The sequence below is a fragment of the Aphelocoma coerulescens genome, chromosome 1 (genome assembly GCF_041296385.1).
Source record: "Aphelocoma coerulescens isolate FSJ_1873_10779 chromosome 1, UR_Acoe_1.0, whole genome shotgun sequence".
In the NCBI taxonomy this organism is placed as follows: domain Eukaryota; kingdom Metazoa; phylum Chordata; class Aves; order Passeriformes; family Corvidae; genus Aphelocoma; species Aphelocoma coerulescens.
Genome location: NC_091013.1, coordinates 83122036 through 83148407, shown reverse-complemented (window position 1 = coordinate 83148407; position 26372 = coordinate 83122036). Strand labels below are relative to the sequence as shown.

General features: G+C 43.5%; 1 protein-coding gene across 1 annotated transcript; it reads left to right on the top strand.

Annotated features, from left to right (window-relative positions):
• The first annotated feature begins 747 nt into the window (after positions 1-747).
• PANX1 (pannexin 1) lies at positions 748-26248 on the top strand. Its single transcript, XM_069015260.1, has 5 exons — positions 748-999; positions 10448-10587; positions 19827-20050; positions 21549-22219; positions 23881-26248. Exons 1-5 carry the CDS (start codon positions 819-821, stop codon positions 23964-23966), a joined length of 1302 nt encoding a protein of 433 aa, XP_068871361.1. The 5' UTR covers positions 748-818; the 3' UTR covers positions 23967-26248.
• The last annotated feature ends 124 nt before the right edge of the window (positions 26249-26372 follow it).

Below are 26372 nucleotides of genomic sequence, written 5' to 3'. Positions count from 1 at the left end.
TGTGAAAAAGAATGGACAATTTGAGTGACAGTCTTAAGCACACATAGCATGAAAAATCAGTGAAAAAAAGGACAAAATTTATTACTGATACATTTACAGTACTGTGTGTGGAAAAAAGCAATCCTAACCTTATGTGTATCATACTGTCTAAGCATCTCAGAAATGGGATCTTATTTGTAATACTTTAATGACAACATTAGCTCCATTGTTTTTTAGTGGGCAGGAAGGCAATTAAATATTAGGAATCAGCCCAGAGAAGACAAGGCTCTAGAGAGACCTCACTATGGCCTTCTAGTACCTAAGGGGGCTTATAAAAAAGAGAGAGAATGACACTCTACAAGAATATTGCAGTGATAGGAGAAAGAGGAATAGCTTTGAACTGAACGAGGGTGGGTTTAGAATAGATTTTATGAAGAAAATCTTTATTGTGAGGATGGTAGTACAGGTGACACAGGTTGCCCAGAGAACCTGTGGACGCCCCATCCCCGGTGGCGTTTAAGGCCAGGCTGAATATGGTCTAGTGGAAGGTGTCCCTGCCCACAGCACGGGGGCTGGAACTAGATGATCTTTAAAGTACCTTCTGACCCAAGCCATTCTGTGATTCTTTGACCCCGGCACGGCCCTTAGTCCCTCCCCCGAACTGCAAGACACGACTCGTCGCCGCCGCCCCTTCGCCGGGCGGGGCCGGGCTGGGCTGGGGGGGGGCGTTCCCGAGCCGCGCCGGGCGGGGCCCAGCACAGCCTAACCCAGCACAGCCTAACCCAGCACAGCACGGGCCGCCCCGGAGCCCAGCCCAGGCGTGCCGAGCCGTGCCCGCCATGGCCATCGCACACATCGCCACCGAGTACGTCTTCTCCGACTTCCTGCTGAAGGAGCCGCCGGAGACGCGCTACAAGGGGCTGCGGCTGGAGCTGGCGCTCGACAAGATCGTCACCTGCATCGCCGTGGGGCTGCCGCTGCTCCTCATCTCCCTCGCTTTCGCCCAGGAGGTCTCCATCGGTAACTCCGGCAGCACCCCTCTCCCGGTTCCCGGCGGCGAACAAAGGGCTCGGCGGGGCGGGGGGCGGCGGAGCGGGGCTCGGGGCGGGAACAGCGCTCGGCGGGGCTCAGCTGCCGGGAGGGGTTCCCGCTTGGGGCAGGGCGGAGGGCGCCTTTGGGCCGCGGGAGGGAAAGCTGCCTTCCCGGAAAACATTCTTCCGGAGAGCATCCCTAGCAGCAGGCTCATCCAGGTGTGCTGGGCTTCCCGGACAGCCCTCCCCGCGCCTCCCCGTGCCCTCCTTCTCGCTGGGGCATTCCCTGGCCGCTGCCGTTCTCTCAACACCTCCTGAGCAGGAGCCTTGTCCGCCCAGCCGACGCATCTTCTCCCGTGGGGGTGATGGGGAGCGCTGAAGCCTTGCCGCCCTTTGTTTCCCAGTGCAGTTCAGCCTGGAGCAGCCAGCCGGGATGTGCCTCGGAACTGCATGTCTGCTGCCGCTCCCGGCGCTCGGGGTGTTCGGTAGTAGGATCTCGGTGTCGCTCAGCAGCTGTCAGGGACAGGTGCCACGGAGAAGGGCTGTCAGAGCTCTGCCTTTGCACTGCAGGCGGCTCCGTGGGGCTGGTCACCCACAGGACGGGCAGTGGGGAGAGCTCTCTAAAGCTTCCACTGCTCCTCTGCCCTCCTGCAACTGTTCCAGTTCAGTTTTCAATTTCTGCTGTGACTCGGTAGATGAAACTATACTTTACAGGTAAAGGGCCAAGTTTCCTAATTATTTGACTACCTCTTTTTTACCCACCTCCCCAAGTTACAGAAGTGATCATGCAGCAGCCCGTGGCATGAGGAGTGGAACTAAAGGATCTTTAAGGTCCCTTCCAACCTAAGCGTTTCTTTTATTCTGTAAGAATAGTACTACTTGGATGAAGATTTTAATGGTCAATAAGCAGTACTGTCCATTTTGAGACAGGGGTGAATCCTAGGATTTCCAGCCTTTCAGAGATCGTTCGATTTACTGCATATGCCTGTTTATTGGCATTCAGTGTTATATACCTGATCTCTATCATCTACAGGATTGAGTCAGGTGAATGCCAGCAGAATGGAAACTGGACTGGGACTTTGAATTAGTGGTGAATCTGTGCAAAGCCATCATGAATAGCATTGGTCAGATACCAGACTGCTTAAGAGATAAGATTCTCCAGACTGCTGTATTTACAAACAGCTACACACCTATTGCACTGGATGTGGGTTTGACCCAGATCAACGTGGCCTGCAATACCTGAGCAGAGGAGTGAAGGATAAGCAGACTGCAAATGCTGAGACAAGATCTGAGTCCTAGATCTGCTAGATCCTAGATCTGGCAGCTCTGTTCATCCAGAAACTGGATGGATACATCCATATTTCTGTACTCTAACCTGCTTCTTTTAGTTTTAGATCTGCTACTGATAACGTGCAAATTTCTTTCTCTTAAAGTGATGAAAAAGAGGGTTTGCATTTCCATACACTAACTTGTATATGGTCCCCTTAATTCTTCTTTCTACTTCTACTCTAGAAGGGCTGGATCCAGTTTGAAACAGTGCCTGTGTACCAATGTTTCTTTCATTTGTTTCATTTTCCTTCCTTACACAAAGATCAAACACACCGTTGAACTGCAGAGTTCAGTAAAGTGTGCCTTTCTTTCAGATGAGTTAAGTTCTTATCTTTCAATTATTTCAATATTAAAACTATTTTGAATTGAATCTGTGAGTGCAGTAGATTCATAAAGCAAGAATAAAAAGTGGGCTGCATCTTGCTAGTGTTTCTTTTTGCTTATAATCCTGAGCACCTGTTAGAAGAAAACATTGGGTTGAAAACTGAGCTTTTTTTAGTTGAAAAATAGATATGAAAATAGGCCCCGGGCATGGGTGAAACTGCACCACGTGGTATCCATACAGAAAGTGATAGTAAATCAGCCGTGCTGCTGTTACAGCTGTCACCTATTTCCCACACAGTCCTTGCAGCTCAACAGGCTGGATGCTTATGGGACAGTCCAAAACTGCTTCCATTAAAGCATTTGGGGAAACACAGAGGATTTTAGGGGCTGGAAATTCCTGGTTGTCTGAGCTGTGGTGTTCAGCCAGTGATAAAATAGACAGCAAGGTTTGTTTTCAAACACTTCCTGATACAGTCGGGCTCTGAAAAAGCTCAGGAGTGCTAAACTGAGGGAAAATGTTGGGGTCCATTTTTAGGTCTGAAAAAGAGCAACTTGGAGGTGGATGTGAAAGTGTTTGGTGGAAATACCTGCCTCAGAGTACAAGAACTGAACACCCTTTCCAAAAATGAATGCTCAGCTCCTATTTCTGTTGTGATAATTGCATTCTTCCCACATCAGATTCTCTTGGCATCTCATCCTGTCATCTTCCCTTCCTGCTCTTCTTTCCTGTTCTGTTGCAGTGTGGTGTCAGACACCTGCAATTTTCTCCTACACGTGGTTGCTCTTAATTGTGTGCAGTTATTAAAACGTTTACAAAGACTATGGAAGTTTTCTGAAGCTGCCAAGTAACTTTTAGTTTTGGCGGGAGTTTCAGGAAAGAAATGAGATTCCAGTGGAATCACAGAGGATTTGTCTGCTGGAGGTGAGGAAAACCCAGCTGCAGCACCCAGCCAGGAAGCACTGCTGAAACTGTGGGGTTAGTGTCTGCACCCCACTTTGGCATCCTTCAGGGGCAGGAGGAGAACTGGCGTGATTAGAAATCTGTGGTCAGCTGTAGTTTTGTGAGGATTTTAAGCTGGTTCTGGTAGTGCTTAGCAGTGACTGAGCTGTTCTCTGCTGTCCCTGGGAATCTTTGGTGCTTGAAATCCTGCACCTGTTATCTCTTTGCAGCTAGACCTTGTTTTATACAATTTTACATAATTTTATGTAATTTTATATATACTGGGAAAGTGGAAATAGTAATAGGATTGTGAGGATTGTGTTGTACATATATATAACATAGTATGGCTTGGTATTATTATTTTCTTACATTACTTGGCAGTTCTTGGGTGAATATGCTACAGGTGGTCAGGTAGTGTGGTAATAGAAACCATCTAAATATAGCCCATTCTTCTTATAAAGGGGAAATAAACCTCTGAAAGATGGGTCACCCTCAGCAATTTGTGAGCCACAAATTAATAGAATTTTATCTGTGCCATTTTTAGTAAGAAGAGCTCTGAGTCAGGATTGAGATTCCAGTTTCTGAATTCAGTTTGGGTGTATTGCAAGATGTGCTTGCTTACTGTAAACAGCCTGGCTGAAAACATAGATATTTATTCCCAAGGCTCTGCTTGGAGCAGGATACTGCAGATGTAAGCAGGTACAGTTAGATGAGAAGAGAGGAAATTGAAACAAGCTGCTTCATTTTGGCATCTGCCAAAATTCAGCTTAGTTCTGGGTAAAGTATCAATAGCTGTCAGTTGCAGCTGAAAGAAAAGCAGATGTGAGAGCTGTCCACTCAACATCAAATATTTTCATCTTTTTCCATAGGAAGGCAACTGTGAACTGCTCATCTGTGCTTGTCACCAAATGATGTTGTTTGACCTCCTGCATACAACAGCTTCCAGGCACAGCTGTGCAATGGGCAGCCTGTGCTGGCTGCATTCACTGCAGCCTCGTGTGGGAGGTGATGGCTGGGAGGGGATACAAGGAGGGAAGGAGAGAGTGGAGAAGAAGGGAATTTTGTGGTGGCCCCAGCAGCCCTTACTACATGTTCAGTTCAAGTGTTGGTTATGCATGGCTCATCCGAAGCTGGGATGAAGTAATCCACGTGTTTTAGCATCTCTGTTTTATTGTAAAAGAAAACACCTTGTAAACCTTTCCAGGACACAGAAACCATCACATGTTGAGTAAAGAGGGCTGAGAAACTTGGTTGTAATCGTCATGAAGGCTCCATCTGTCAAAATGGAGATTAGCTGCACTAAAACCATCTTACTTCCCACCGGTGCACCTTACTATGCTGGGGGGTGCTCAGAGGTGGCAAGGTGGAGCCTTGCCTTATGCTCTACACACCATGGGGTTAATGTCCTCATTGACCACTTTGGACTTTGCCGGTGGTGACAATCCTTGCTTGCCCTGCTCGTTTTCCACCTAATTTCTGGGCACTTTTTTCACCCAGTTTGGTTTTTTTTAGTTTCTATCCTTGCAGTTGGCTGCCTGTGGGCTTTGAGATGCTTTGGCTGGCAGAAAACACAGAGTGAAGGGTATTAGTGGGGAGCTCTGGGTGCTGCATCCCAGAAGCTTCTGTGGGTGCCATGATGGCAGTAGTGCCCATCTGCAGTGCCCCTTACTGCATGTCCAGCTGGGCCTGTATCTCTCTATATAAGTTCATTATGTGTCTGAAGCAGTCATGAGAATAAAATATATAGAAAGGGGAAAACCCCCCAATATAAATCACAACAAATATACTGAAAAAAACAGTCCTAACTCTTGAATTGGACTCCTTTCCTCTCTTTCTACCCCCTGTCTGGTCCTCCCTGCTGGTGTCTCTCTCCTTTCATGTTCACAAGTTCCTGGGGAGGCTTTTGGGAAATAATCTTATCTTGTGACTTCACGAGAGCTGGGGGCTAAAGTTAGGTTGGGTGTGATTAGGCCAAAGACTATTACTGTGGCAGCTGCTGGCTGAGAGCTGGAAAAACCCCTCCCAGTGCGCTGAAGCCAGCTGTATGCTAATAGTTGACATTTGCACACCTTGCATTTAATTCAGCAGGATGCTGTGAAACCCAGGGCATTAATGAAGAGCTGAGACAACAAGTGTGTGAGTAGCTTCAGTTCAAAGCAGCCAGACAGGCTGAGAACTGCTGTCAGCAGAGGTGCAGATCCCAGAAGGACACACTGTGCTGCTCTTTGGCATGCAAGAAGTGCTCAGGAAAGAGCAGAATTTCCAGCATCAGGCACAGGCCTGCCTGGGCAGTCAGGGCAAACTTGTAAAAACATTTACTTTGGTATCAAGTCTGAACTGTCATTGGGTGAACATCTTCAGCTGTTGGTAAGATTTTTTTTTTCTGTTTAATTCCTGTAGAGCCAGCTTTACATTTCCCGTGGAAATGATGGTAAGCTGCTTTTGCTGCCAAAGTAAATGTAAAAAGCATCATAGGCCTCTGGTATTGCCTGAGATTTGGGGTACCACCCATGTTGACAATGAAGCTAGATGGTCATTGCCAGTGTTTTGTAATGCTTCTCCTTCAGATGAAGGAAAACTTCTTTCGTCTTCCTTAAATCTCAGTGGTGGAAATTTAATTCACGATTCTTCTTCCCCATGAATCAAAAAACTTACCACTGTGAAGGCAATGCTTGATAAATACCCAGCTCTTTTCCCACTGCATGATTTTGAGACTTCTCTGAGGGATAACTTGCAGCCCCATGGAGAGAGAAATATACTTCGTTACTCCTCTGACCCACTCCACTTAACATTGAATCACCCGAGCTTTACATTTTGCTAGCACTCCATTGCCAAAGTACCTTAGGGAAGAGGTTCTTTTTTCCAGTGCACCCATTTGCTCCATACTTCCTTCTTCAACAGGGTGTCTATTCTGTTTCACCCAACCTGCCACTTCAGTCATTCCTTCAGGTGTGCCCCTAATGCATGTGTGTACACCTGTACACCCACATGTACATTTGTTTCTTCTTTGGTATTCATTGGGATTTCTTTTTTCATTTTAAAAAATATTTTTTAATGTTGGTGTGGAGGATGTGACTTGGATGGTGCCTGGCAGTCTGTATCTTGTCTATGTGTGCCTTGATTTTCTTGTTTAGGTATTTCTTTAGTGGCTACTAAAGAGCATAATTCTTGCTAGATAAAATCAGATGTTTGGGTATCATGGCAAGTTCATTTTGCCTTGTGGAAAATTATGGTAATAATTAATGGCCAGGTTTTCCTCCAAGCATATGCAAATCTTTTTGCAGTGACTGCATGTATTAGAATCCAAATAATTACTTACTGAAGGTTTAATCCTGTCAACTGCAATCATTTGATCCTGGTTCAAGAAAAATAGTTAAGCCTATGATTAGCATTGATTCTTGGAAGTCCTCTCTGTTAGTTGCAGTTTCTTAAGTAGATGTGTAAGTCAACAGAGAGGTTTTGAGCCACTGAAGAGGAAACCAGTCTGGCTTGCTGGCTTTACTCTCTCTTTTGTAAAGGATGCAGCCAGAGGGTGCTGATCTCTCAGCACATCCTGCCTCACACACAGCAAAACAGTCCAGTACTGAACAGGGACTCTCCTTTGAACTTGAGATTTCCTTGGGGTTCTGAGAGTTTCTTCTCATATGTAGATTTCCTGTGTAGGAGCTGCAGAAGAGCCACTTGCAGGAAAAAAAGGGTATTCCTGGTACACATGTGGAGGCAATAGCTGGAAGTTTGTTGGCAAAGCACCCATGAAGACGTGCCACAGCTGGGTGGGGTGGCAGCTTGTCCTCACTGTGCACTGGCTGCAGTGACTCAGGCTTGTACTCTGCACTCAGTTGCATGCCTGCAAGTAATTCCTGCTGCCAACGACCAGCTCCATCTGGTAATCTTGGCACTCTTGGAAAAGTGTCATTTTATCATATGTAGCTGCATACCTGTTGCTGCCTTAGTTTTCTGCAGCTCTTTTGGGTGGTCTCTCTTTAGGACAACCATAGTAAATGGCATTTTTTTTATCCTCATTTGTTTGCAAAAGTGTAAGTCAAATCCCTATTACTCCTTCTCCAAAGCTAATTTAGTATCCAGAAATTATTACACAAAAAAGTGCATTGCCAAGTGCAATGATAAATTGGCCAGACTGTTGTGACAACTGCTTAACAAATGCAGTCATTTGTTATTCCTCAGCCTTCTTCTGTATATTTTATCTCCCTTTGTTATGGCCTTGTTTGCTGCTTTTCTCTTTCCCAAGCTATTACTTGCAGGAGGAAAGGGCAGGAATGGCTTCATGTCACCAAGCCAGGAGGCTGTTCCTTTTGTAGCAGAGGACTGTTAGCCTCTCATAAACTAGCCCTGTGCATAGCTATGTACACAGCGGGTCTGTGGAAGGCATGTAGCCCTGTGCCAAATTTCTCTAATAGAAGCTACAGATTTTCTTCTCCACTTCTTCCAAAATAGTCCAACACGAAGTAAATTATCTCTTTATATATACTGCTATTACTGCTAGGAAGGAAGGAAGGAAGGATAGAAAATGATGACCATTTTCTGAGGCATTTAATGATCTGTGTTTTGTATGGATGATGCACTAAAACATCTTCCCTGTACAAGTCTTAACATTACTGCTGTTACTGCATAGTTGTAATTTCAATTAACAAGTGTTTACAAAGAAGACTGCAATCAGTTAAAAACAGTACAACAACTGGAGTGTCCCCCTGCTTGAGGCTGAGCTCTGTCTGCTTGGCTCCCAAGTCAGGTTTCCAGTGTCCCTACTGAAACACTGGGGATTGTAAGGGATGTTCACTGCTCTGCTGCAGCACTGGCATCACTGTAGCTGTTCTGGTATGAAGTTGTGCCCATGACATTTCGGAGAAGGGGGCTGGCTGCCTTTTTCATCCCTAGTATTGGTGAAGGGGCCTGGCTGCCTTCTTCCTCACTCGTGCCTTTTAAACACTCCATCACTTTAAGTGGTGTTCCACCCGTTAATGAGAATGAACACATGGAATGTGTTTCTTTTTGTGGATACACAAACATGAATAAGACAAAGCATCTTTCTGAACAGTCCATTGCTCTTCCTTTGAAAGGGTCACTTGTTTGCTGCTCCACACTGGGCACAGCCACCAGCAGGAGATTGGTTAAATGATGAGAGCAGGGCATGAATGGTCCCTATCCAGTGGAGAGCAGACATTAAATGCCTGCTTTTTTTCTTTGCTTTTTCTCCCCCTCTTTTTTTTTTTTTTTTTCTGCAATATATTATTTCTTGGGTTTCCACAACTAATGGAAATCATCTGGAAAACAAAAACTCCCAAAGCTTTGGGGGAGTGCAAGTGCTTGTCTGGTGCCAACTTTGCTAAATCACATGAGCTCTACTCTGATAAACAGTAACTTGTTTTCCATAAGGGAGGCTTGTGACAGGTCAAACCACGATGATCAAACCATGTCCTTACGATACTACAGCCTTAGAAATAATTATAATAGTGACATATGGAAAGGCTTTTATTCATAAAGCTCCTTGACTATGCTGCATTGTAAAGAGGCCGTACAAGTTACAAGGCAAATGCAGTTGACTCTTTTTCCAAAACTAGTTCTTGTTCTCTGAAAGCTAAACTAGCAAAAAGGCATGACAAATGATACAATCTTATATTAAATACTTATTCCCATAAAACACACAGCAATGCTATTAGCATAACTTAGATGAATATATTAAGGAAAAAATATAGCAATATTTTCCCCCTGTTGGTCTTCTGATATTTGTCTAAGTGTTGGAAGCTGCTTAGAAGAAATGTTCATGGAAGAGCCATCTCCACTCTGTGTATTTATTTGGCGAAATGACTTCCTGTTTCAACATTTATGAAAGTCTGGTGGAAAGGTATGTGTGTTGAGGGGATGTTGCTTTCCTTATCAAAGCTTCAGAAAGATAGTTGAACCGCCTCATCCTGTTTTACTGGCGTTATCTGAGGAGCCACTGATGCTCCATGTCCCATAAGCACTCTTCCCAGTTGAGGTATGCTGTGGGAGGAGTCCCATGGTGCCTGTGGCTGGTCAGAGCAGAATTTAACCTTAAGGCTGAGGCTGGCCAAATAGCTGCTCTCACTGTCACTTAGGGCCTTGATCTTAATTTGAAGCTCCTGAGCAGCTGAAGAGGCCCTGGGAATGAATGGGGATGACAGTGTTATGCATAATCTTGGACACTGGTGAGGAGGGGCCTGGCACGCTTTGGGGGTGTCTGAGGCCACAATTTCTCAGCCAAAAGTTACAGGGAAATCCTTGTTTCTACAGATATAACTTGAACCCCTCAAAATAGTTTGCACTCAGAGGCAGAAGAAGTGGCAGCACCCTGAGAAAACGTGCCCTTCCATCACTGCAAGGACTGCTGGGCTGCAAGAATGGTGTTTGAGATCTTGTTACAACAGACATGTGAGCTGTAGGTTGTGCTTTTGGGAAATTGTGACACAATGGTATGTGATGGCATTTGTTGCCTCAGGCCTGATCCGGTCACACTGTTAGTTCCCCTTTGGCCAACCTGAGTTAAGTGCATGTGAGAAAGGTCTTTAAGGTCACATTCCCCACAAAACTTACGGAAATTGGCCAAAAAGATAGGTGCTTTTAATATGCTGTCTCAACCCTTAGGAGACATCCTTAGATGGATCCCTGTGGGAGTTACGGCCTTTGGGTGCAGTGGGACCTCAGTGACCCTCCTTCCTGCAGAAGTGCTGTGCTTTGTCTGATCACTTAACCTGAGAACTTTGGATACCATAACATCTTAAGTGTGTGCTTTTTTTCCTAAATTTGTTTTCTTCTTTTTTTTAAATCTTTCAAGGGTGCAATAACTTTTGCTTTGTTTTCCCAGGTGCTCAGATAAGCTGTTTTGCACCCAGCTCTTTCTCCTGGCGACAAGCTGCTTATGTGGACTCCTACTGCTGGGCAGCTGTGCAGCAGAAGCAACCATCCCACAACAACTTAGAAAACATACCCCTGTGGCTGCATAAAGTATGTATAGGTCTCCATCACCTGGCAAAGTTATTCCCACACAGAAACCTACCTTTGCCTCACTTGCTCCTCTGCTCTGCTGTAGTCCTTGGCTTTGACTTAACTCTCTATTTTTAGAATGTTTTCTTTCCCTTACTTCCAAAGAGTAGTACTAGAGAAGGTATTTTCTCCTTTTAAATAAAAGGTCACCAGTTATCTCACACAAGAGTAATGTTAATGTTGCCCTGGAGTGATTGTTTCACTTGGCTTTAGCCAGGAACTATTTTAAACCTGGAATACAGGACACAAAACTGCCTTGAAGCTTGTATCAAAATCTTATTTTAGGAAAACAGGGTAATAAAAACATTCTATATTTTGACTGTGTTATTCTTGGCCAGTTGTGCATGCAGGGAGACTTATGGCAGATAGACATTTTGGGAGAGGTGATATTAATCACTGGTACCAACAGGTTTAACCCCTGTCTTCAGCGTGCTCTCCTGCATGTCACAGGCAAACTATGAGCTGGCTTTCACTGCTTCAGGTAAAGCAGCATCATACTGAATGCACAGAAAGAGACTCATTTTATGGGTTAAAAGTGCAGTAGTTTTAAGATACTTGAGCTGGCTCAAAGCAGTTAGCTGAGGTTTGGCAGGAGTTACAAACTGAATTAATGCCATGCCTGGAGCTGACTCAACTCGAGAGGCAGCTTGAGCCTGCTTGAGCAGTGCTGATGCCAAAGTAAGAAATGCTGTTGGGCTCTGCAAATTTGTGTTCTGCCTTCCTCAGCCCTTTTATTACTTGTCCCAGCAAATAAACCCCTGGCATGGGGGCAGAGGAGAATCTGGTGCTAGAGGGAGCTCAGGTATGGGACCTGCAGCACCTGTATTTCTGGCTTTTGCTGCTGTATCCTAAGCCTCAGGTTTTATTATAAAGTCATCTGGTGGTATTTTCTCTGAGAGACTATTCAAGGCTGTCTCTGATTTGTTTTCTGACTCAAATCACTAACTGAGGATTTACTGCTGGCTTCTCCTGTTATCTCCACTAATAACCTTGACCTATTACTAGGTGTGTGTTTCATGAATGTTAAAGCCAGACTTGTTGGTTTCTAGTCCGAACTCTTCCTTGCACAATTAGGGCTCCACTTCAGACCTTCTACACAGGCCAGTTGAAGCTGCTGGAGCATCTCATGGTGCAGGTAGCTTGCATGGCTGGAAACTCCACCTGCAAACCTGGATAGTTTGCTGTCTCTTTCTCTTGAGGGAATGAGTTCATTACCGAAATTCTTTCTGTTGAATTTCATGTGAGAGTCACCTGCTGATAGCACTAAGTCTGCTTGTTTGCCAGCCACAAATAGCTTAAGCACTCATACTTTTATGATGCAACCCATGTTAATTTGCTAACTAGTGCTGTATCAGAAATTGCTGCAGTTCCTCCCATGACAGCTTAATGGTATATGATGTTTCCTTGTAAATGCCCTGCAAACTGTGGGAGTGCATCTGAACAGCTGAGCCAGAGGCTGTAACAGAGGCTGGTGCCTCATCTTAGCCTCCTAGACCCATGATTAGCCACCCACCCTTCTGATCCAGACACTGGGAGCTGCAGATGCTCTTCGGAGGTCAGTGTTAGCTAATATACTTCTGGTTGCTCATCAGCCTCCATGCTTTAAAAGTTTACAGGGAAGGAGGGACGTTACAGCTGTTTAACAGTGAACTTTGGCTCCCACTGTGATATCTGAAGGCTATTCTTTGCATCCAGGGCCAACAGCTGCTGGGTGGCTTGGGATCACTTCTGCAGGAAAACAGGGCTTGCTTGGGTGGTCTTTCCAACCTTGCACTGCAAAGTATGTACAAGCTCATTGCTCTGCGGATTTTGGGTAGATAATAATTTTAAAAATGAGCAGAGCCTTTTGGTAGCACAGTGATGTTAAGGAGAAAAGGGAGACTTCCTATGCTCAGGTCAGTGGAGATCTGACTCTGCAGTGTCAGGGACAGGGATGCACACAGAGGGACAGCAGGGATCATTAACAACACTTAAAACTTTTCTCCTGCTTCCTGGGAAGCAGAGCTTTTATTTGCAGGTTCTTTCCAAAGCTTTGACTCACTTAGTATCTCACTGTATTGGCATGCAGGAAGGCTCCATAAAAAACGCTTAAGGAGGCATTATATTATGGATTTGGGAGAATGAGATTGTAAGCCCATTCCTGATTAAAGTGGATGGATTTCCTTTTGGCATGCTCTCTGTGCTCTGTCAGAAGTACTGTCTCCTGGGACAGTGCTCAGTGTGGTACAGAGAGGAAGCAGGAGCAGGTAGCTCTTTGGTGAAGAAGCCAACTTGTAGCAACCTGCACTGCTTTTGTTCTCAGCATCTGGTTGCTCTGGAGGATTATCAAACCCCGGCTGCATTACAGAAAAACTGAAACCTTCCCATTTCCCTCCTTCCCTCCTATTTCAGAGTTCAAGTTTGCTCTGGGATTTTTGGTTTTTTGAACAGTAAAATGTAAGTTTCAGTTCTGGGCACTCCCCAAAGCTTGGCACCTTTACTGGTTGTCCTTTCTGCACTAGGAGATCTCTCCCAGAGGTTGAATTTATCAGTTTGGAAACTGAGAAAGAGCATACTGCAACCTTCTGGCTTCGCTGACTCTCTGGTAGTCAGTGTGCTCCTAGAGGGTGCCCAGGGTCCCTCTCCATGGAGAACAGGAGTTCTGAAATTTACAGTGATCCTGGAAACTCTTCACACTGGATAACCCTTAGCAGGAAGCAAAAATGAGTTGTGTACTAAAATGCACAATTCAATAAACAAAATACCTGCAGATAGATAAATATAAAGAAGAGACTGTGGTAGGTCCTGCCTGCATTCTTAGTTTAATGCTAAGATTTCCTTCTCTTTGTCAGTGAAAGATCTGTCAAAATGATTATATTGTTGAGTCCTCTGACAAACCTCTTCAGGTTTGTCACTGATGAAACTTACTCTGGTCAGGCTTTACTCTTTTGTTGCTTCTGTTTTCTTATGGCATTTTCCACTCTGGTTTTATTCCCTTAAGAGGTTTATTGTGTCTGTCTGAAGAGTCAGAACAGAGATAGAGGTTTTAGAGGTGAGTGGTAAAGACAAACAGACAGTGGTGATGGGGGATGGAGCAGTTTTGCATTTGCCCACCTGGTGCAGACAGTTTGCTCTCTGAAGATGAGTGCTCCACCTGCCAAGTTACTTTGGTAAAACTTGTCTTGATCCTTAACTGGAAGGAGAAGAGAAGCTTTTGGCCATTGTGTGTGGGCAGACCTTGCAGTCTAGTTGAGAAGGAGAGGGGGAGACTGCACTGTGAAGCCTTTTTAATCCATAGTGCACAGAAAAAATTATAAAAATTCAAGTAGGAGAACAGTGAGCATCATCTTACTGGTTCTTGATAGCAACCAAGCAAGTTGAGGGGTAGTTGAACACTGAGAGACTGACCACTTTATAGTCCTGAAATTTGAATTGCTAGGATGGAGCTGCCTATAATCAAGAATCTTCTAAAGATTTTTTAAATTACTGTATTTTCTAATCTGCTGTTAACTGGGGAGAAGCAAAGAAGATATAGGTAAGCAAAGTAGAAGTTAAGGGAGCAGATGGTTTCTCCGAAGAAGGGGATTTGTACTTGTATGAAATGCAGGGAAACAACTCATCTGAGTGTTGAAAGAAGAGGTCTGCACATGTGGCACAGCCATACAGGAGAAGTTGGTTGCCTGGCTCAGATATCAAAGTGCAGGACGAGTGCTTTGGGACCTGCTGAAAGCATTGCATACAGAGAGTGGGTCTGCAGTCTTTGTATGCGTGAAGTGAAATTACGTCATTGAAAACCCTCACTTTTTGTAAAAGAGGTAAGATTTACCATGAGTTGTTCTTTGAATCACTTGTCTGAGTACACAAAAACAAGCCTTGAGGTTATTCATTATGTTGATGGTACAGTTATAGTCATGATTGTTACCTGGTTCTAGTTACTCATTGTTTGTACAATTTCTTAATTGACTGAGGGCTCCTCATGTTTCACCTGTAAACCCTACCCAGAGAGATTAAGGGCTGTCAGAGCAAGGAAACTCATATGCAGATGCATTTATAAATAAATCTTTGAAAATGTAGTGTTAGAGCTACTTAAGTTTGTTGCAGATGTAGTCATCCACTTCACTCATGAGAGAGAGGCAACAATGTGTTGATATAAAACAGTGAACTAACCAGTTCAGTGGTAAATGTTACAGTGGTTTAACAAGATTTAGTGGGAAGGTACCCTTCATTATTTAGTACATGGAGGATAGAATGAGAGTTGCTAGGGAGACTCTCCTGTTGAGTCATGACGTTCAGAAAGGACTCCTCTGTGTTCTAAACCCCTTCTCAGAGGGGAGTTCAGGTGTGGCTGGGTTCCAGCTTAGTCCCAGACTTGCCAGCAGTTTATGTGTAAAGGATTATATGTGCACTGTCAATCCTTTATATCACTTAGCTAAGATTTCAAGGTTTATCATGCTGTTAATCACTTACAGACAGCGTGCTACAGTAAGGAATCTCTCAGCCTTGAGGAGTAACCTTGAGAGGTATCCCAGCTCAAGGGGAGAACCTGACATGCAGCCTGCAGCTATGCTGGAAAGCTTAGCAGGCCCTGGGCTGCCCACTGCTTTTAGAGTATGATGATTGACTTGTAGTCATCTTTGTACATCAGCAAGAGGTCTGGGTCACTGTTCCAGGCAGTCCTTGACTACCACATTGCCATCTGCCACCCAAAGTCCAGAATAAACTGGATACAGCCATCACAGCCTCCACTGGTGATTATGGCTTGAGACGATTTAAACTGGAGAAATACAGTTTTGAAGCTATATCAAAACAGGAAGTATGTAACAGGTGGGATGAAGGTCACATAGGGTTTGAGATTCACTTGTAGGTTTGGAGATAGGATAGGATCTCAGTCAGAATGATGAGTCACTCATAGCTGTTTCTGCTGAACACCAATGAGACATCTCCCATTGCTGCAAACAGGAATAGAGTCATATCCAAAGGGATTTTAATGCATTTGCTTCTGGAAACATGTAATTACTGTCATTAGGCCTGTTAGGGGCTTATTGCCTTTGCCTGGGCTCTTTCCAGAGACAGGTAGAAAATTGGAGCTGGAGAGGGAGACATGTCACCATGTTCATGTATTTTAAAGTCAAATGAATGAAGGCACTTCAGTGCTTCGTTCTTTGTTGAATATTGTGTGCCAGTTAATTTTCTCAAGGCTGTTATCCAGACCTGTGCAGCTAAAGTTTTCTGCTATTGTACTTAAAGTTACTCTTTGAGTATGGTCAGGTGTGTGGAAGTCAGAATGCTTTCAGTCACTTGTATAGTGCTTGCCCAGAGGAAATAAGGACTTCAGATGCAATAAATTAGAAAACTGTTGTTTTCTAAATGCCATTAAAGTTACATTTATCTTCTTCCAGCCATTTTTATCCAGACCCTGGTAAGCTTTCTGTAGATTAGGTCCTTTAAAATGCCCTTTGCGTCACTCCACCAATTCCAGCTCTATTTGTTTTTGCACGATAAAAGCATATTTGAGGTTATAAAACAGTTATTTTAAATGGCCTTTTAACTTATTTGCTGTGTATTTACTTCATCTTAGCACAGTTGAAGCTGGTAATGACAGACTATTTTGTGTTTTAGTCTGATTTTATCTTTCACCTTTGGGAGAGTGTGCTGCTCATGCATCTTTGATAGAAAGTTTTGTGATTCCAGCACCTTATGTGCTTCTGCAAATGGGCTACTCAAACACCTCTTCTTCTGTACCCATGCACGTGTTCTTGCTGAACAGTAGCTGAGTACTATCAAATTTACTTCGATGGCCTGGAATGTGCACAGGGCTCAAAGGCTACTGCAGCAGTACAGAACAAGGGGCAGCCTCTTGGCTTCCAAATGCTCTGCTTCCTTGGGACCAGTGTGACATCAGACTAAGAGCCAAGCAAGGCAGAAGAACCTGCTTCCATCATCCTTAGCTTTCAGGAGCTCAGCAATACTTAGCAGAAAACATACAGGGCACTGCAGTTTGAGTTCCTGCTTCACCCACCACCCGTTTTGTCAGTCTCGTACTGAATATGTTGAAAAGGAGCTTGATAACTACACAGCAAAGGAAAAACTTGAGTTTTACTTGTGGGCTAGTATCTTTCTCTGGCATAGCTTTGACAATGCAGTTCTTGGGATCGTGACACTTCCTTTTACTTCAATGCTACAAACTATCCAAGACTGAGGTAGCATTTCCTCCTTGCCTATTCGGCACCTTGGGAGCAAATAAACCGTCAAGCCATAAACCGTAAAAGAAAGGCAGATGGCACATGCTCATCTGTGCACAAATACCACAGAGTCCTCTTCTAAACATGGGAAGTCATTATGTTTGACTGTCAAATGTAGTCAGAGGAGCTGGCCAACCCAAGTTTGTTGTTCTGAAACCTAGGACTCATGCCAGATGACTTTGCATTTTCACTTCTGCCTGTCATTCAAGGCCTTACATTTTAATGATTCAAAACAATTTGCTGGTTATCTAAGCCTACTGTTAACAAATAGAACAAGCATATCTTTCATTTTTAAAAAACCCAGGGTCTGAGAAGGATGGAGTTGTGCATCAAGTGCTGTGGAGGAGCTGACAAATACAGGCTTTTGTTTGCAAACAAAAAGAGCTGGACTAATGATCATGTTGCTGCTCTGGTTTTGAGACCATTCAGAAAAGAGTTGCACAGTGTTTGCTTATGCTGCCATAAGCTACGGCTTTGGGAGTGATGAGAGCCTGGCAAGGGAAAGCCCAGCAAATGCATAACAAACATGCCTTTTCCCCAGCAGTGTGATGCTTCCAGGTGAGGACGCAGTGGTGAGGGAGCTGGGGAGAGGAGGAGGTGCAAGGGAAGATGGCAGAGGCTGGTTTCTGTAAGGCAACAGCCTAACAAGGTTGGGGAGAGGGGGACATTGGAGGACATCTGGGACAGAGCAAGAGAGCTGATGCCAGCGTGCTACACAAGTGCAGAATTTTTTTAAGGTATAAAGGAAGACATGGAGACTAACAGTGGAGGTTTTGGGCTGTGACTTCAGTGTGACAACTATCTTGCCTCTTGCCGTGTGTCACATGGGACGCAGGGTAAAGAGATCTTTAGGAATATATGCGATACTGCTGATGACAGTTCCAGTTTTGAGGGTCACAAAGGGAATTCATAAATCTTCTTATGCCTGTAAAATTTGAAATGAGTGAGTATTAAAGCCAAGAGGTATAAACCAATGTAACGAGCTTTGGTTGCTCCTTACTAAATCAGATGTGTCTTTGTTTCTTTTCCCACCTGGCACCAGTGGAAGGTAGCTCAGAGGTGTGTGACACAGGTGTAAGTGAAATCAAACAGGCTTTGCAGCTATACAGGCAGTCTTAAGCATTTGGTAAGACCTACAGAAAATGTGTTGCAGCAGCTTAGATGAGTTTAAGATGGGTTCGAAGACAGATCGTTTCTACTTCTACATAATACAGAATTCAGAGTACTGATAGAGCCTGGATATGAAACCATGAAGTTTTGGGTAAACCAAGGCATCAGGAGTCAGACCTGTGAGGCCTAGTGGCATTGTCCACAGTGATAAATAAGAAGAACAAATTCTTGTGCTGTTGATGAGATGTCCAAAACACGTTGGACATGCCAGAGCTTTCCATCTCAATTGGAAAGGCTAGACCTGGAGGAAGGAAGATGATCTGACAATATCTGTTGTGTGCAAAGAGGAAAGAGAGGCAGTAGTGAGGGCAGAGCTCTGCACAGTTTTTATGGGCTGTTGTGGGTAGGGGAAGTCAGTCATTTAAGATTTAATACATCATATGCATTCCTACTGCCAGTAATAACACAGGATTTTGCTTTAATGGTAGGTGATATTAGAAGTAATTTTCCTGAATAAAATGTTCCATAACAACAAATTATTTACTTTGTGCATGCAGACATTTGATCTCTCTTGATTAATGCAAACACAAGTTAACATAGTAATATTAGGTCCAGATTTTCATCTTGTTAAATACCTACAAATGTACGTGTAGCTTTTCCACTTGCACTGATTAATGACTTCAGTTCAAGCTTGCTCTAAAAATCTCCACTGGCTTTGCCAGTGAGTGTGCATATGCACATGGCTGTAATACTTGTGATGTCTTACATCTGTTTCATATTTGTTCACCTCAACTAATTTAAATTTCCTTAGGAACTGATGCTGGACTTGAGTTTAGTCTGCTTGCTATCAAAAGCTGAATGTGATGAATTAGAGGTTGTCTGAATTTGCAGCACATTTCACTAAGTGCTTATCTAACCAGGTCTTACATCATGTCTCTGTAAGGGTAATGTTATGTATGATTTTATACTTTGAATATCATGTCAGAGTAGATAGAAAACACCATCTTTCCTGCAGCTGGGAGGAATTAGAGTTAAAATTGCATGACAAAAACTACTTGTTGATAAGTAGAAGAAAGAAAGAAAAACTTCAAACTTGTATTTTACACCTGCTTCAGCCCTTTCCCTAAGCAGTGGTGACCATGTAAGGGCTGACTTCTTAGTGCTGCATTAACACCAGACCATTCTGATGCTGGGTGTTGGTTTCCACGTAGATGTTACCTGAAAATATTTCAATACCCTGAAGTACTACAGCCACATTTACATCCTTAACAGTCACTGTATATCACGCACTCTGAACATGTGTGTTTGCAGGCATGGAGAGCCTGTAACAGCTCCATTATTAACCTCCTGACAGCTAATGGAGAGCAGGAGAGATTTTGCTGGTGGCTGGAGTGTTTTAGTTGCTATGAGCAATAGTGACACATCGGGCAGGGAGAGTTAGGCAACGGTATCCTCTTCTTTTGGTCAGCCCCTCTGATAGCTGCTTTGCTTTGCTCTTTGTTTGTTTTTCCCCAGGTTAATGCTGTCTTTCTCAATGTCAGGTCCAGCAGTTATGAATATGCAGAAATTGTTATCAGGATTGAAAATGTTTTCAGGATCATGGCACCTTTATTCTGTGGGCTTTTGTTTTTCCTTCGGTGGGGGGAAGCTCTAAGCAGCAGCAAGGTTACTGGAGCTGTCGGAAAAGAGATTTTGCTTCCCTGTATATCCCAAGTAATCAAAAAATTGGGTTTTACTAGAAGGATTTAAATAAAATTATAGGGATTTGATAGGCTTATAGGAAACCTAGTACTTATGGAGAATGATGATGTTTGACTGACTTACTTCTTATGCAGGTAAAGCCTAATCAGGGTTTTTTTCCCCCTGCAGTTCTTCCCATACATCCTTCTGCTCGTTGCTATCCTGCTGTATTTACCGTGTTTGTTCTGGCGCTTCACTGCAGCACCTCACCTTTCCTCAGACCTGAAATTTATTATGGAAGAACTTGACAAAGCCTATAACAGGGCAATCAAAGCTGCTAATAGCATTCGAAGTGGAGACCCCAGGGACCCTACTGACTTGATTCCAGCTGCTAATGAGAACTTGACACAGAGGTAAGATGTTAGGGCTTGGCTTTCTTTGCTCTTCTCTTCATGTTCTTAACAGATACGATGTCTGTACTCACTTAGAAATTTATTGCAGAGGTTTGAATGGTGACCTGACACACTTTTAAGTTTGGTTAAAAAAAGATGATACCTGAAATGATTACTTTGGCACTTGGAGCTGGAACTTACCGTGTTCCTTTTTCAAAGAAAACATGTAATGAGCTCTTCAGATTACTTACTACCAGAGGTGTTCCAATTTCTTTAGTTGCAGTAGGTGTTAAATAGTTTTGCCCACCACACTGTAATAAAATAGAGATACTGCAGTCCTCATTTCTCAATGTTCTTGACAGTTGCTTGCACACTGTCAAGTTACTTGTCATACTTGTTACTTTAAGATCTAGGTCTGCAAAGCTTCTGATAAAAAAAAAGTATTAAAAAACCCAAACATCAAATGCAACAAAAGCGACCCCCTCCCCCTCTGATCAAGTTGGTGCACTGTTCCAACCAGATCTAGTTTCTGCTTTCTTCTAGGTCAGAATACATGTTTCTCTCTGTATGTGGGGATACAAATAGTGCAGTGGGGACTTAGGTCTCTGCTTTGAAATGTGGAGTTAGGTCTTGACAAGTAAAAAGCCTTCTAGCGTTCTATTATTGAACGATTGCTTGGGGAATCTGCTTTTCCACATGGATTTGCTTACTCTACTTGTTTTGTACTGGAAAAGAACAAAAATATTTTGTTGCCATGAGGGCTATACTTTTTTTTCCATTTTCCAGTGTCTAAACTCTCTCGTTTCTTAAGGAACTTTTCTGTATTAGAATGTTGATATTTTTCATTTATCTGCTATTCTGTTGGTTTTCTATTGACTTCAATAAAACTACCCTTAATTTACCTCAATAAGAGGATGTGAACATGTTGGAGTGGGTCCAGAGGAGGATTATCAAGATGTTTACAGGGATGGAACACCTCTCCTGCAGATGCGGGCTGAGAAAGCTGGGGTTGATCAGCCTGGAGAAGAGAAGGGTCCAGCGAGACCTTAAAGCACCTTCTGGTACCTAAAAGGGATATACAAAGAAACTGAAGAGGGAGTTTTTAGAGGGGCATGTAGTGATAGGACAAGGGGGAATGGCTGAAAACTGAAAAAAAGTAGGTTTAGATTAGGTATTAGGAAAAAATTCTTCCCTGGGAGGGTGGTGAGGCTGGCGCAGGTTGCCCAGGGAAGTTGGGGATGCCTCATCTCTGGAAGTGCTCAAGGCTGGGTTAGGTGGGGCTTTGAGCAACGTGGTCTGGTGAAAAGTGTCCCTGTACATGGCAGAGCACGGGTATTGGTTGGAAATAGATGATGTTTAAAGAACCCTTCTAATGCAAACCTTATTGTGATTCTATGATTTTAAGAGGGTTTCCAATCTTGTATTTCTTTTCAAGTGCTGGGTTTTGTTGATATTTGGGGTACGTGAATGTTGCAGCATCTGATCTACATGATTTGGTGGTTTTTTCTCTCTTTTTCAGTTTGTGGGAAATATCTGAAAGCTTCTTTAAATACCCAATTGTGGAGCAGTACCTGAAGACAAAAAAGAATTCCAAGTGCTTAATAATTAAATACATTACCTGCCGTTTACTCACACTAGTAATTATTTTCATTGCATGCCTCTATCTGGGCTACTACATCAGTCTCTCCTCGTTGAGTGATGAGTTTCTCTGCACTATCAAAACTGGGATCTTAAAGAATGACACAACTGTTCCAGAAGTGGTTCAGTGCAAGCTTATTACTGTTGGTGTCTTCAAGGTACTCAGCTATATTAACCTGATAGTCTATCTGCTGGTGATGCCCCTGGTAGTGTATGCAATGTTTGTTCCATGGAGGTGGAATTCAGGTATTCTCAAAGTGTATGAAATCTTGCCAACTTTCGATGTTCTGAAACTTAAGTCAAAGCATTTTGATGACTTAAGCCTTTACCTCCTCTTTCTTGAAGAAAATGTGAGTGAACTTAAATCATTTAAATGCCTTAAAGTGCTGGAGAACATTGCAGTTTCTGAGAAGTTTGATGTCATGCAGCTTTTGGTAAACCTTGGTACTATTAAGACTGATACCATAGATGGGAAGCCAGGGACCGCTGAGTTGGAGAAGCCTGAAGAAACAACTACAGAAGAGCGGGAAAAAGATGCAACAGAGTTACGAGGTAAGCTGATCTAGATGTGTATCCCTACCAAACACTTAGTCATATATTCTGTAAGATAATGGACCTGCTTAGTCCTTGCTGTGTTGCCTGCTGTGTAAGTGCTATAACCTCAGAAGACTGTGGTGGTGTAGCGGCACAGCTAAACGCTGGAGCGTCTGTTAGGTTGGTGGTCCCTGCTGACATCTCTGCTCTGGCACTAAGGGGCTTCAGCTGTTTGGACTTTTAACTGCTTAAGACCCCCTGCACAGTAGGAGAGCTCTAGGTTGGTCCTACAGTAGGTTGTGCTTGAAGGAGCTCTGGTGAGAAAGCTGGTGTTTTCAGGACTTTCTTCAGAAATTAGCTCTGAAGTGTAGTAACTGCTGCTTCTGCTTCTATTCAGGCTTTGGCAGAAGTCTTCGGTGAATATAAAAATGTCTGGTGCTTAGAAATGCTGCTGGCAGAGGAACAGAAAATGACAAAAGAAGGGAAGTGGGACTGGGGCCAGTGAACGTGCTCCTGTTTCCGCTTTCACAGAGAGCAAGGAAGATTGACTGTAAAGTGATTTTTGCCAAAATGGTCTGAGTCAATCTGGATTGGTGCAATGGTTCTCTAGATATCTCATCAGTCTGCAGACATGGTCAGCTTGAGCAATCACTCTTACATAAGATATAATCTAGGGTTCTGTCCTAAAAGATGTGGCATATCTTAATTGTGAAACCAGTTCCTTCCTCAAGTACAGAATTAGAGAAGCCAAATATCCAGGGTGAGGTATAAACCAAAAGTGATGATGCTTTAAAACATTTAGAAGCTTACCTGAGTATGTGAGCACAATGCTGAGGGCAAGTTAAAGAGCTATTTCAAAGGCAGGAAAAGAATAAATCTATTTTCTCTTCAGAAAGCTATGCCCTGTAATTAATAAAAAAGAAGCATCAGTACCCAGGGGTTAGCTGTTCCTCTGTAACTGGGTCTAGCAGTTGTGGTAGGCTGAGATTTGGAGAAGTCAACAGGAGAATTCAGAACTAGCAAGCAGAATTATTTTTGAACCAGAAGAAGCCCTTTTGGCAGCCACCTCGTGCAGCAGCTTGGAGTAATTCTGACAGAATATAGTTTTCCTCTCAAATTTGTCCCTTTTTCAAATGACAGGTGGGTTTGGAAGTAAAATATAAGAATCTAAGGTGGACATCTGGGCTCAAGGAGCTGAAAAAGTTAATTGAAAATCTGACTCATTTTTATCTGAAAGAGTTTTGGAGATTGTTTTCATCTCACAAAAACACTACAAAGACTTATTTTTGTCCAGAGCAGAACAAACTCATGCTTGAAGTTCTGTTAAGATGCGTTGCAGAAAGAAGCTGCTGTTTTCATGACCAGCTCTGGCTGGTGCAGCCCCTGTCCTTCTGCCTGGGGACAGCTGCAGGCTCCACCACCCATCAGCAAAGCTTTGCCCACAGCTCATCATCTTTTCCTCTGTCTGTAGTGGTGTCAGCATGTTTTAATTAGGGACTGTGTTAACAAGTGGTAGATGCTGGCTCTGGGAGAGAGATGTGCTGCCGGGTGTGGGGCAGTGGAGGCAGCACAGGACAGCCGGCAGTGCAGCACGGCCTTGGCGGCAGTTCCTTTGTACACCACAAGTTGTCGAGTGGTTTGATGGCCCTTTCTCTTCTAAAGCTTTACCTTCTCTTCAGTTCTGACAGACCATGATGCAAGTGGCAGTGTGAATACGAGGGAAGACAAGAGACTTCGCCAAAGACTCATAGATTCTTCATGCTGATGACTCCCAGCTGCAGGAGCCAGCAGCCCCGTTCTGTGGGAAGGCTCCTCCTCTGCCTCTGCTGCGCTCGGCGCAAGGTGCTGCTCTTTGAATGCAACCATCCTCAATCGCCTGACAGTTCCCCAGAGGCCAAACTGGTTTACAGACTACTTGTTATATAATAATCAGGAGTCATGTGCCTGAAAAAGCGTGTTGTACACTTCCATTATTGATCAGAAAAATCAAACCACACACAAGGAGGAACAAGAACAAAAAAATTCGGTTGTAACAAAGTGATGTGCACTGAATGCAGTTGAAGCTGGCAGCTGGACAGAGTTTGCTGCATGCTGTACAGGGATGGGAAATATAACCCCTTAGGTAGCAAAAAGATATGGCCACATTGCATCCTGAAGTGTTGCTCTGCAGCAGTGGCCATCTCAGTTCTGGGGTTTAAGTAACGTAACTTTGGTCTCTCTGTCCTGGAAAAGGTGGGGCAGGGATGGGGTTTTACAATGAATCTGGTTAATCTGTACCAGATGGTGGCTGACACTGATACTGGCTGTGTCTTCGTGGGAAAAATAGAGGTTACTCTGTTCAGCTTGAGATGTCTTGGTTAGTCATCCCAACATTCATGTCTGGGATAAAGTACTTGACACTGGTGGAAAAGAAACTACGAACAGTTTTAGTGTTAAGAAGGTACTGTAAATACTAGGGATTTTGAATTTTCTATGTATTAATAAATTAAAAATGTCTTCACACTTTTTTTACAAAATGGAATGATGTCAAAGCTAAATGTTGGTTTAATTTCTATCTCTCAGTTGTTTTGGTCAGAGTGTCTAACAAATCCACCTTGGAATTTTGGACTGAAGATCAGTGAAGTTGCTTCTGTTTTTGTAATGGTTTGTCGAAGTTATTTCGTAATGTTTTTATGTGTGGAATGTTTCTCAACGTGCTTGTAGTATCAAATGCAATATTAGTTGTGCTGTTTTTTCCAAACCACACTTGAGAAGACAAACTAACTTGTATTACAGTAGCACCCAAATGCCTCAGCAGAGCCAAACACCCAACAGCCAAGGTGAAGTAGATGTAAATGCTGTGAAAGGTCATTCTCCCCCACACACATTGTGACTCTATTTTAATTAAAGATGCTTGGTGTATTGGAACAGACAAAGTAAGGGGGAGTGTTTGTACGTTGGAAAACTGTTGTGGTTCGTTATCAGACCATGTGGGGAAGAGTAGAATTCAGCTTTAATGTTGACCCCCCTGCCCAAGACCTCAACCTTCATTGAGTATTAAAATGACCTTTGTCTTGAAATGGTAGGTGCAGGATGAGGTGGGTGGGGAGTGAAGAACTGCAGTGGTGGTGTATATCTTTCACAAATGTCATATACTGACTTATTTTTCTGTATCGTCCATGTAAGTGAAATGATTTGCCTGTCACCTCCTCCAAGTTGGCTTTTTAAACAAAGGAGGACTTCTTTTATAGCTAGGTAGGACTTCCAGTTTTGTAAGACTTCCATTTGGCAGTTCCTTTGTGTCATCCACTTTTGTGCTCTTGTCTGCTAGCATTCTCCGTATGGTTGTGGATGAGGGGCAAACAGGAGTGGGTGGTGTTACCATTTTTGCACAGAACTCTTTATGCAGCAGATTTCAGAGATTGTGTCCCTATTTGAATCTGGCTGCTGTTGAACAAGTGGATCTGAAAGTGCTGCTGTGCTACGCTTAGGGCTAGTACTACAAGAACTCTTCAGTTTTTATATGGCTTTCAGCTAGGACAAGCCTTATTTTAAAAGAAGTTTTTAAAGCCGTATTTTATGCTACCTCTGCACAGCACAGCTGCAATCCTAATGTCTCTTGCATTACCAGCACAGAACAGGGCTTATATTGGACACTGGTAGTCCAAACTGTTGAATTTTACTGCCATACTTCTGCCACCAAGCCTATGAACCCTCTCACCTTTCCTAGATTCTGTCTGGCTATGCTGATGTGTTGCTGATGGGCCTTTATATGTAGGCAGCGCAGGTACACATTGTGCATTGTGCGTCTTGGACAAGGAGCTATAGTGCAATACTAAGATTTTGTGATGTGGATGTATTTGAACTGTTTGATGTAAGTAGAGTTCTCAGTCTTTAAAATTCAAAGCTCCTGGAAGCCACATGTTCATGTTTCGTGTTGGATATGTACCTAACTTTTTACTTATTCCCCTTTTGTATTTAAAAATGACTTGCTGCAGTGAATCTGTTGTTGTCTTTTAAAGTGTTTAATAAAATTCCTATCAATCCTCCTCGGTTATTAAAATAAAACCAGTTTTGTCAACTACAATAGCATAAGTGTCTGAAGGTTCCAGGAACAGTCATGTGTTGCCATAGTGCAATACATGTGGGCTGATGCTAAACCCTAAGGAAACATTTTGGACAGTGGTTATAA